Source organism: Embiotoca jacksoni, unplaced genomic scaffold (genome assembly GCF_022577435.1).
Source record: "Embiotoca jacksoni isolate LCO1_2020_lvr unplaced genomic scaffold, fEmbJac1.0.p SCAF_2, whole genome shotgun sequence".
Taxonomy (NCBI): Eukaryota; Metazoa; Chordata; class Actinopteri; family Embiotocidae; genus Embiotoca; species Embiotoca jacksoni.
The window spans coordinates 15700463-15713069 of NW_027185340.1; the positions used below are offsets into that span (position 1 = coordinate 15700463).

A 12607-nucleotide genomic window follows, 5' to 3' on the forward strand; every position below is an offset into this window, starting at 1 on the left:
AAGTATCCTTGGATGGTAAGATGGTCGGGGTGTGTGTGGAAGAATTGGGTGAATGACCTGTTTTTTTTTCTTTACTACTTGAGGGACAGTGGTTAGCATCACAGGTGCTATATATAGAATATACATATATAGTTTATGATGGGAATAAAATCACTGTGCTGTGAGTTTGGAAATACTTTTTTTTTTTTTTTTTTTTTTTTAAATGAAATGAAATTTTAAAAGGCTGTGTTTCGATGATTTCTCTCTGATGTGTGTCAGAAGCATTACTGACTTCACTTAGAGGAGGCAGATGTAATGTTTTTCTCACTAGAAGCTAAGGTGACATATTACTAATATCTTCTGAGATTAACAAAATGCATTAATCTATCAAACAAGGAAAGTGGCTTTGCATGAGTGTGATTAAACGTGGTTGTATCTTCATAGATTTCCTTTTTTACATTGTGTGTGTATGTGTGTATTGAAATTGTCCTCCATCCCTGTGAAATATTAAGAGCATGCTTGGGGTAAAGTAATCACAAAGAAGAGCTTTCAATGTAAACCAGTAACAAAATCCAACTAATAGGACACAGGAAATTCTTGTAATTTTCTGGGGACCTCAGGCAATTTTTACACTATGACACACCTGAGCGAATGCCTGACTGTTTCTTTTAAAAAGGGACAATTAGAAAGATGGTCGCTGATATTTTTAATGGGTGTTAATTAATAAGAGTGCTGTTTTGTTTTTAAACTCTGAGTGATAATGGGTTTGTAGATATAGTAGGTTTGAAGAAGGGGAATCTCATAGCAGAAGAAGTAATTTGTCATTACATCAAGCAATGAGATTGTGCCATTTTTTTGTGTGTGCATATTTTTACCTCAAGAATTCAGCCTGATAAAAGTAATATCGCTGTGATCATCTTAAAAGTACAACCTCTGGAAGTATAGCATCTATAATTTAAAGCTGGCAGATAGTAAACTGCTATCTAGCTAAAACATATCAGGTGGAAATCTGATGTGTACGTTCAGTAATTTACTGACTCATCACTCTGTTGGGATTTCTGAATTCTTAAAAGAGACGTAAACCTCACTAATGTTTTTAAAATCAACAGAGTTCAGACACAGGTTTGCACATTTACTGGTTAACGGCCAAGAAGCGTGCTGTAGGCTTGTTTCCTGGTCTTATGTAAGAGAGTTCAGGCAAGAAAGTTTCTAATGATGGAACATTGTCCCAGTGGACAACAAACTTCAGATGTAAATTAGTGCCCAAAGCAGGAGTTTAAGTTCAGACAGTGTATAATGATTAGTATTAAAATTAGAATGATTACTTATTTTCTGTTGCTGTTTGCAGACAACCTTCTCCAGGTTGCTCTTACTCAAACACACACACACACACACACACACACACACACATCTACAACTGACTACACACTAACATACATACAGTATGTGTGCACATATAGGCATCAGTTATATCACGGGCAGTGGATGTGACACACACACACACACACACACACACACACACACACACAGAGGAACCGCAAAGAGCTGCGTTTTAATTGAGTCAGCCCAAAGTGCTGCCGGAGCAGAACTATATGACTGATACGGATTAGAACCAGCCTTCCCTTATTCATCGATTTCTGCAAGGGTGGGAGGCAGGGCGGGGGGACAGGACGGAGGGAGGACAAAGAGGGAGCAAAATCTTTGTCTATTGATTTACAGAAGGAGAAAATGACATTGGGAGTGAAAGAAAGGCCATCGTCTTGTGCTAACCCACATGCCTTTTCCCATATTTCTGGTTTTCTAAATACAGATGAATCCACATGTCACGTGTCTTCTGTTCGTGAAAGACAATTAGGGAAGAAGAAAAAAGAGGGATGGAAGTAAATGGAAGCGAGTAGGAGAGAATTCGTGAATAAGTGATAGATTGAAAGAAGAAAGGGAGAGAGAGGAAGATGAAGGACAGGAGGAAGCAAAGAGATGTTAAGCAAGAGTTAAGGAAGGGGATTTAACGGCACTCGTAGGAACCCTTCATTTCACTTAAGGAGAGTTGGCTAATGAAGGGAAAAGATAAGGTGTGTGGACGGGGAGAGAATTAGGAAGAGAGAATGGGTGTTGGGGGGGAGCGTTCGATGGGTGGATGAAGAGGGAGATGATGAAGGAGTGCAGAAGATGATAACACAAAACGAAGAAAGAGACTCTTCACATTTGGACTAAGTGGTCTCATTTACGCTGCATGCACCTACCAAATACTCCATGTCGATGTAAATCCCTTTGAAATCCTTGAAACAGCTCGAGTGAAAAGGATGGGACATCGGCGATATTGTGTGTGTGTGTGTGTGTGTGTGTGTGTGTGTGTGTGTGTGTGTGTGCGCGTGCGTGCGTGTGCTTGTCAGATAGGCCGAGATAGAAAAAAACAAAAAACTAAGACAGAGGGAGAAAGCCTGAGTGTGTGTCAGGGCTGAAAGTGATGGGGTGGTGTGTTTTATGACTAAATTGAAGGGTCTGTTAAAAAGGAGAAAGATGAGCCCCTCTTACAGTGTGTGTGTGTGTGTGTGTGTGTGTGTGTGTGTGTGTGTGTGTGTGTGTGTGTGTGTGTGTGTGTGTGTGTGTGTGTGTGTGTGTTGAAGTTGACTCCATTGTGTGTGTGTGTGTGTTTTGAAGTTGGTTGACTCCATTGTGTGTGTGTGTGTGTGTGTGTGTGTGTGTGTGTGTGTGTGTGTGTGTGTGTGTGTGTGTGTGTCTCTGCTCCCTCTCCCCTCAGTATCAGTCTCTTCTGCTTGATTTCCGCGCTCTCCTCTCTGCCTCTCCTCTGCTCGCTATGCCGTGAAATGGTTTTTCACTAGACCATTACCCCAACCAGTGCGCTACACTACTGCCACAGCCCTCTGTGAGTGAGAGGGAGGGTGTTCAAGTGTGTGTGGGTGAGTGCGTGCCTGGAGAGAAATAAGGGTGTGTGTTAGGCTGCGGTCATGAGAGGGGCTATGTGAACAGTAGCTCAACAGTGAGTGTGTGTGTGTGTGTGTGCGTGTGAGTGCGTACGTGCGTTTGAGGGAAAATAGAGCGAGTGTGTACAGTGTGTCCGATTAAAACTTAGCTGTCAGTGTCTGCCCTGCCCTGTACATCTGTCACAGTTGTCGAGTAACGTCTAACATTTCTCTCTGACACACACCCAGAGACAGACCTACAGACAGACTAATATAGGCAGTTGTAGTTGTAGCCAGCGAGACATTCAATCTTCTAATTCTGGCTGAATCTTTTTTGGGATTAACAAAATGTCTTAGTTAGCCTGGTTTTAGCACACCCAAATTCATTGTGTGAATATACGGGTCTGGCTACACTCCGTAGAGTGCAAATGTCGTTGCATCCAACAGGAAGCAGAACTGAAGTTAATTTTGAAACTATTGGAGCAGCCTTTAATCTAATTAGCTCTGACCACTATATGTACTGAAACTTTATCACTGCTGAAACTACATTTAGGAAAAAAAACAAAAAACCCTTGACTTCAATGTCATTGCGCTTAGCCACCAACATTGGTCGCCGATTGATCCGCCCTTAAGAGTGACTAAACAAACCCGAATGTGAACAGGGTTTTCAGACTATAAACACAGCAAAGAAAACTAAAGCTTGCTCACAACAACACACAAACTTGATTCTCTTTATCACTGTATCTAAATACATCTATCAGTCACCCCCAGGTTTTTGATTTTGCAGTTATTCTTTTTTGCAGCTGACGGGAGAATATACTACTGCCTCACACGGTTAAATATTTTGCAATGTTGTGCTCAGGTGCTGTAAACATCAATGAAAGCAAATACCCCTTCAATCAGATCCATGCAAAGTCTCATTTTATTTAAGCTTTTGATCTGATTGGCTTTCAATATGTTCTGATGGAAGTTTGACAGACTAAAACTTGAAGGAAAGTGATATTCTTCTTTGGCAGTAAAACTTTGGAAATTTGGTTAATGGTTGTGGAAAGGTTGAAGAGCCTTACTGACCAGAAATGGGGAGTAATTGTTGTTGGTTAAAAGCAAGGTTTGTCTAGAAAGGCTTACTTTGTGTGTGGTCTTCATTGGAAGGCCTATTAATAAACATGTATTGCTGAACTGTTGTGTGAACTTTGGGAAATTGCATGCAAGTATTGCAGAGATTAGTTGAATTTGCAATAAATATTGTAAAATTAAAATTACAGAGGGACTCATTTTGTTGTGTGTTTTACACCAACAAAACAGTTTTTGTAAAGTTTTGAACCAATCTACTAGTTTTTTTTACTTGTTTACTGCGGTACATTCAGTACTATTTGTTTTCTTTGATTCAATCAAACGCTACCCAGGTCTTATATTCATTCTAAACTGCAAAGACACAGCTGATAGTGAATATTACTTTATTATGAGAAAGTGTTCTTCATGAAGAAGCTCATTTTTTGTCAATATATATCAAGTAATATTTACTGTGCTTTCAGCTCCCTCATGTCACATCGTTGGGATTTAGCGTATCTGTGGTTATTGGTGGATAAGTGTGTTTGCTTGCTCTGTAAATGCTTCCTCACTTCATATGAACACGTGCACACAAATTATACACTCACCAGTTTGTGTTGACTCAGTTTGTGGCATCACGCATTATTCTGTCTCTGATCCATGTTTCTAGAAACACACTAAGACACACACACACTTAAGCAGAAGAGCACCAAAGCATATATCTACTCTGGTACTGAGGGATGCACAGTTTGGGTCTTTTTGTTGGATTTGTTAAAATAAACAGAATAAGACCAGTGTTATCCCTTCAGAAAGTTACTAAAGTGTATCTTTCCGCTGCTTTCCTTTTTTTCTTCCATCTCCCTGGCACTGGCCTCTCTCTTTTATCTATTTTTCTTGACTCCTCCTCTCGTGACTCAAGGCTTTTCTACACCCCCTTAGTCACCTCTTAGTCTCCACCGGATGATGTAGTCATTCACTCTCTCGCTATCTCTGGTTTCCTCTTTAACATCTTGTTTAAATCGTGTCATTAATGTGTCTTTCACCTCCCCTCTCTGTTGCCCCGGTCTTCACCCCATTCGCTCCCTTGTTTTATAATTCACCTCTCATCTCTCTTCTCTGCCTTTGCCCCCTCTCAATGGCTTCATAATACCTCTCCTCCGCTCTATATCTCCCTCACCTGCTCTCTCTAACTCATCTACTTCTCATTCGCTCCCGCTCTCCTTCCTCCTTTCTTCTCCATCTAATGCCTTTTCATTCTTTCGTCCCACCTCTCTATTCCCTCTTAATATCCCGCTGTCTCTCTACCTGAGATATTGAAGCTATAAAGACAGGTGTTCAAAAGAAAGCAGGGCCAGCAAATCTGTTTTAAATGCCTTCTGGCATCATTCCCTAGAATGCAGAGAGGAGAGAAGAGGCAGGGAAAGAAAAGCAAAATGATGTGGTCTGTAATATCTAATTCGGAGCACCGCGAGGAGAGAAGAAAAACCTAGTTTCCTATAAAACCTTCAGCCTTTTGTCTCCACCACTTGGGACACGCACATGCACTTCAACCTTATTCTATTATCCTCTTCTGGATTTAACAACTATTTTATTCTTTCTTTCACTTTGTTGGAACATGGTGCATGCCCTGCTTTTACAGTAGCTCTGTACTGTGCAAATGACATATAGTAATGTCCTGTCGGTACAACAGTGTACTCGAAGAAATACTTGTGTGTTATGCAATTTTATCTGATAGCACCATAACAAAAGAAGCATTTTACAGTGGCAAAGGTGCAGTAGACTAAATGTAATGGGCTGTTTTCAAAGACTCAGCATTACACACACCCTGAAGGGATTGTATAATGCTGCATTCTTTTTTTCATTGTTAAACTTCAGCATGTATGGAGAGTCAATCAGTCACCTGAATCATATCTCACTTTCTCACCCTACTTTATATTAAAATGACTCTCATTTAAAGTATTCAGTGCATTTTACAAGGGAAAAAAATGTGTGTGTGTGTGTGTGTGTGTGTGTGTGTGTGTGTGTGTGTGTGTGTGTGTGTGTGTGTGTGTGTGTGTGCACGAGTGTGTGTGTGTTAATGGAGCGTGTTAATGTTTGGGGTTTAGTCGGCTTCTTTTAGGAGTGCCACGGCAGCTGGAATCTTCCCACTGAATAGACTGGGATAATCTGTGTGTGTGTGTGTGTGTGTGTGTGTGTGTGTGTGTGTGTGTGTGTGTGTGTGTGTGTGTGTGTGTGTGTGTGAGAGGCAAAGAGAGAGGAACGGAGGAGGAATCACTAGATGTGAGGGTTAAAGAGAGAAGCAGTGAGACGAGGAAGTAGGAGAGATTGAACTGTCAGCAGCTTGACTTAATCTTTTTTTTTTCCAATATGGAGATGAGACAACGCTGTGTATATTTGTGACTCTCTCTCTCTCTCTCTCTCCTCTCTCTCTCTCTCTCTCTGTGTGTGTGTGTGTGTGTGTGTGTGTGTGTGTGTGTGTGTGTGTGTGTGTGTGTGTGTGTGTGCGCCCGTGTCTGTGCGTGTGTGTGCGTGTGTGCGTGTGTGTGTGTGTGTGTCTGACTGAGCAGGACAACTCCATCCTGTTTTGAAGTAACCTAATCTAGGATGGAGACCCCCACTACTCCCCCCAAAAAAACCTCAGAAGACCGAAACTCTGACTCCAAATCCTTAATAACTGGCCTTTGTCAGTGCTAAATTACTCATGTATCACAAACACACACACAAACAGAGAGCGAGGGGCTTAGGGGTGTGCATTGCACATGCTTAGACTCACATTTTCGCAGTTTACTTCTGCTCAAGGCAGAGTAATACCCTGTATAATGTAGGTTTTTATTTGAAGGATATCAACATTTTGTGATTTAAGTACCGCCACAAACTAACAGTTAGTTTTTATTCAACAGATTCCAGGCAGAGGGACAGATCATCGGATGACTCCACGATACGAAGAGGTGGAACGTCAGTATGCCTCCTTACCAAGGTACTGCATCTTCTCCTTCCGTTGGGTGACAGAGTCCAAGAAAGAAAAGCTTCTGATGCACATGTCACTGTTCTCTTCTCTTTTCTTCTCTGCCTTTAATTAAAAGTTAGTCTTTCTTCCTGAGTGTCTCTGGAGGCCTCTGTCTCAGCCAGGAACTCGCCTTACACTCTCCCCGGGGAACACACACACACACACTCAGATCACGATGAAAACTGATCCCTGATTCCTGCTGCCCCACTAAAACTTTAGCTCATGCTCCATCAGAACTTTTCAAAGTCTCCATGAGTGTCTACTCTGAGTGAGGCAATGTCATTAAGACGCCAATTTGTTTTTGGTCTTAAGTGAACTAGCTGCTGTACCACGGTTACATTTGGAAACTTAACAAAGTTATATTTACTTATTTATGGGAATATTAAACTTTTCATGGAGTTTCTCTTGAAGCTTCACTGATCTAAATTGTCAGAGAATGAATTTGATGTTAAGGTAATCATTACCCAGTGTATGCTATCAGTGACCATGTGTGGTATTTTATCATCATTTTAATTTTCTTTTAATTTCCTCTTTTAAAATGTTTAACTTTTTAATTTTATTTACATTTTTGGTCCATTCAAATGTGGTTTTTCATTTTCTTTGTAGTTAGAACTGAGCATTCCTAGACAATTGAAAAGTCACCAATCAGCGCACTAAAGAATTAGCTGTGGTCCCATTTGATCATCAAGCAGGGAAACATAACCACTCAACTATTTCTGTGCACCAAGCTTAGCCTACTGCCTGGTGCATTATGTTGTTTTCCTCCCTCGACAGCATGAAATATTGCGAACATTAGCCAACACCAGAACAATAACAGATTCCTGAGTATATTAATCAATTCTTGAAAGGATCATTCCATTTATTTCTCATTATGTGTTTTCTGATGGAGTCAGATAAATATTGCGTCCCTGAATGACCATAGTCGTGTAAAAGTAAAAAAATTGGCTTTGGAACATGAACGTGAAGCCACAGGTGTTCACTGACCATTTAAACATGTTAACCTCAACGTGAAACACAGTTGCAGACATACTATATTCTCCAACCATCATCAGTCACTCCTGCTCTTTCAGCATCTCGTTTTTCATTCTCCACTTTCTCTTCCTGAAAGGCCTCAACCTGAGTTCTCCCCTCTTTCGTCACTTTTTTTTTACAATCTTTACATCTCTACATTTTCTTTTTCCCTGCTGACTCCCCTCTCTTGAGTTCTTCTCTTTGTTTCTCACCCCTGTGTGATGTCTCACTCTCCTCTACATTTATTGTTTTTGCGGTCAGTTATTTTTCCATTTCTTGAACAATCCTGCAGTAATGTATTTAAACAGTCCCCTGACAGGCCAAATATCAGTGTAGCATTAACTCGTATCTAAAAATAAAACTTTTTCCAGTGAAAATAGAAGTGTAAATGTTAACAGTAAGAACACAGAGTAGTTGTTACTAGCTTCTTCTCACCTCGTTTTATTTTTGCCTGTAACTACCGACACCTCAGCAGACTAACAAATGTTTGTGTGTGTATGTCAGTGGTGAGGAAATAGAGGGAGGAGGCAGGTTAAGTGGAATGACAGACAGAAGTTTAGAACGTTAGGAAGTTTATAGCCAGGTTCCCACCCCTGTTAAAATGTTGAGGGATGGCTATTTCACACCTCCTCTCTCTGTGTGTGTGTGTGTGTGTGTGTGTGTGTGTGTGTGTGTGTGTGTGTGTGTGTTTTAGTAAAAGAGAGGGAGAGTGTCTGTGTGGGTGATGATTTTGGCAGATGGGAGCGAGAACAGTGATGATAGTTTTGAGGTCTGGCCGTGGTATCTGAAAAGCCTTGGGAAATTGGACACACACACATACTCACTCACTCACATACAGTACACCATGTCTCTGTTTCCACTTTCAGACGTTGCACTGTAATCCGTAAATGATGTACCAATTCTACATGTACACATTATGTTTGAAAAGATGTTTTTCCATTGAAGTCACTGACATTCTGCCTACTTACAGCCTGTGACAGTTGAGACACCACATGCTACCTCTGTATATAGCATACTAATTAAGACCAGTAATTGATGATTTAAATTCTGTCGCTTTTAAGTTGCAGATCTGATTGTGAGGAGGTTTTTTTGTGTTACATGAACTAAATTGTTTATGTAAAAAAAAAAAAAAAAAAAAACCCTGGAAATTTGTCTGACCTCGAAATTCGAGGACTTCTTTCCCCCTGCAGATTATATAACAGTAAACAGCCTTATACATACATGTACGTAATGCCTCGTGCAGCCAAGTCTCACATGGCAGATGCCAAATAGTATCCAAGCATTACACTTCTATCCATAACCAGCTTCTTGTATTTGAGTTAACAGGAAAGTTTTCCACAATGAACCGCCAGTTTGAAAGTAAAAAAGCCATTACTAAATAGATACGTTAACGCAGAAATGTTTCAATTTTTAAAAGGTTTTATGTCAGAAAGAGACAAATTTCTCTCTCATTCTGTCTTTATTTATCTTCCTTCCTGCCTAAGCGTTTCTGTCCACACTCGGTTCCCTGCTGTCAATTAACTCAACTGATATTTCAGCATCATGAGAGGCAGCGAAACAGATCATGTTTGGAAACCACATCCAGGCTGTTGACCTTATGAAAACATATTATTTTGCCACCGGCCCAGAAATAGCTGGCAGGCTGTGTGTATCTAGTGTCGGCACTGCCGGTATACCTGTATGCGTGCATGTGGGCGGTTCCACATTTGTGAAAGTGCATGTGTGTATTTGCGAATGTGTGTTTACATTATTTCCAAGCAAGTCCGGAAATAGCTGCTGGGCTGCTTAATCAGGTACTGTATGTTTGACTCGACATCAGTTAACTGGAGCACGGAGTACATTCGGTGACTGAGTGTATGACTTTGTCTGTCAGCCTGCCTGCCTGCCTGCGTGCGTGCGTGCGTGCGTGCGTGCGTGTGTGTGTGTGTGTCTGTGTGTGTGTCTGTGTGTGCGTGCTGTGAGACAAGATTTTGATGGCTCTAAAATTAAAACATGACCTAGCCGTGGATGATGTTTCCCTGCCTAAAGCACAAACACTTTACCAAACAAACTGTCAGCAAATGTCACTGCTTGAAATAGAGAGAAGACTGTTCGGGGTATGTGGTATATTTTGCTACTTCATAAAACATTTCTCAGTTAATGACTATATAAGAAAAAGTTACACAAACTATAAAAGTCATTCCAGAGTGATTAAAAATAATTTTACATCAACAGAACACTCTTTTCGCTGTTATGTTTGCTGAAACAAAATGGGTTTCTTTGTCAAATAATCTTATAGACAAAAAAGATATCAATATATGAATGCATGTTATGTATTGCAGGATTTTTCTCTGTTCAAATATGCAGCACTTCACTCGCTTATGCATCCCTTACTTAATAATCTGTAGTCCATATTTAGAATATAGCAACCTTAACTCCTTTACTCTGTTAAAGTATTTTTTCCGAATGAAAGGGCCTGAGGTCTCCTCTCACTGTCATTTTCTTTGAATTACCTCTCTATCCTCTTCACCCCCATCTCATCTTCTCCCTGCATTTCACCTTTTTGTCTGTACTTCTCCTCTTCCATCTTTCTCATAGTGCTGTTATTATACTGAAACAAAGGAGCCGTTTGAGAGTGAGAGAGCCTCTCCACCTCAGCGCATCATGTGACGCCCAGATTGGATGTTAAGCATTCAAAGATATTAAACTGGCTTGTTTAGGACTAAAATTTGATTTTGTGTCAAACATGGGATGAAGGTGGACACTTTTATTTCTAATTACGAGGGCAGGTACGCCTAAAGGAAGGAGAAAGAGGTTTACGACATTCAGAAACCGTTCCTGGCTGGAATAGATCAAGAAAGTTGCATCAATATGTAACCACTCTCTAATTTGCAGTTGATGCCTGAGAGTGAATGTACATCTGCTTGTAACAACTTCAGTGATTTGGCGTGTGTGTGTGTGTGTGTGTGTGTGTGTGTGTGTGTGTGTGTGTGTGTGTGCGCGCGCGTCTGTGTGTGTGTGTGTGTATTGCGGTCATTCTGGGGTCAGTAGATGGCTATCAGAGTGTGTATGGTCAACATTAGCAGGTTGCGCCCCTACCATGTGTGCACCATTACTGACCCATTTACACATTCTTTTGCTGTGTGTGTCAGATGTATACAGAGAAAGATGCAAGCTAATTTCTCCCATATTATTCTTTATGGAAAAAAAAAAAAAAAAAAAAAAAAAAAACGTACAAAAAAAAGAACAAGGTCAGAAGTTGACCGTTTTCACACCAAGCTCATCCTGATTCTTTTGAAAATTCCTTTTTTTTTTTAACATTTGTGCCAAATCACAGAATTAGTTCACATGGTGGTATTATTATCTACTCACATTCATAAAGGGACACCCTTGTGGAGTTTCTGTTGTATCATTTTCCTTCATTAGCTGGAATCTCTGCTCCTGACTGCTTTTGAAGACTTTATTCTTGCGCAGGTGATTTTCAGGGCACATAAAACTGGACATTGATTGAAGACATTATTGAGGTCTCCAAGGATCCCTGTTGATAACAGCGTTCAGTTGTTCAAGACACAGCCTTGACCCAATTGGATTAGCAGAACACCCTTCCCGATTTGTCCTTGTTATTGCACTTATTAGATTAAAAGAGCCAATCAGAATTGTTGCTCAGGTTTCTGAGGAGGCTGTCACTTCCTCATTATAATGATAATTAGATGATTAGTAATTAGAAAGCAGATGTTTTACTGTGTCTTGTGCTCTGTGTCTGCGCACATCTTTCCTCATTCCACTTTCTACCATTCAGCTTTGCCTTCTTTCTCTCTTTCTGCCCCTCGGCTTCTCATTTTCCTTTTCTCTGAACTTGGGGTGAAAAGGACATTGTTGAATATCATTTCAGTCTGCCGAGGGAGGGAAATGAAACGGGAATGTCTCTCACTTCTCTCTCTGTCTGTCTCTGCCGCCATCTCTCTTGAGAAGACCTCCCAACCAGGCCTGAGAGTTTCCCAGACCACTTTACAACTGCTGCACAATCCACCCCATTGTCCAGTTGTTTTTCCGTGTTTCTCTGGACTCATTGAGACTCTGCTTGTTTGTAAGCCACGTAGGGGATCTGAAGAAAAGACCCTGCCCCTCATACACTGCCTTCCCCTCCTCCTCCTCCATCCTCCTTTTTCCTCTCGTGACCCTATCTTGTTCCTGACTTGTAGCGTTTCTGATGTGTTCGCTCGTTGCTGCTTTAAAGAGGTTTTTTTTGTTTTTTTTGGTCAAAGCTTAATTGACTCTGTATGGACCCAAGGGTGAGAGAGGAAATGTGTCTTTCAGGTCCGGTAGATGTTTAACAGGTTTTTGGGGTATCCTGGAGTTAAACTGATGTAAAGCAATACTGTGCTCCTGTGGAATCAAAGTTTGCGACAAGTTGTTAAATTTTCACTCACATTTTGCATCGCAGCATAATTACACCCGAATAAAGTGGCTTATCTCAAATAATTAGTCATGGAAATAATATGAAAATAATATACAAAGTCAGAATTCACCTCTTCTTGAATTTAATTGAATCACATTTTCCATTTTATTGTGATTCCCCCCCCAAAAAAAGTGAGACAGCAGTTTATTTGTACTTTACAGCAGTTTATCAATCATCAATATGTGGAAAATTCATGAA

The 12607-nt window shown here is 40.7% G+C and overlaps 1 protein-coding gene across 1 annotated transcript in view; it reads left to right on the forward strand.

Moving 5' to 3' along the window:
• Positions 1–12607, forward strand: part of pard3bb (par-3 family cell polarity regulator beta b) — a 198047-nt gene that overhangs the window by 167843 nt on the left and 17597 nt on the right. The window contains exon 23 of the mRNA XM_069154755.1: positions 6854–6930. Coding sequence (XP_069010856.1) covers positions 6854–6930 — 77 coding nt within the window. The remainder of the gene's footprint in view (positions 1–6853; positions 6931–12607) is intronic.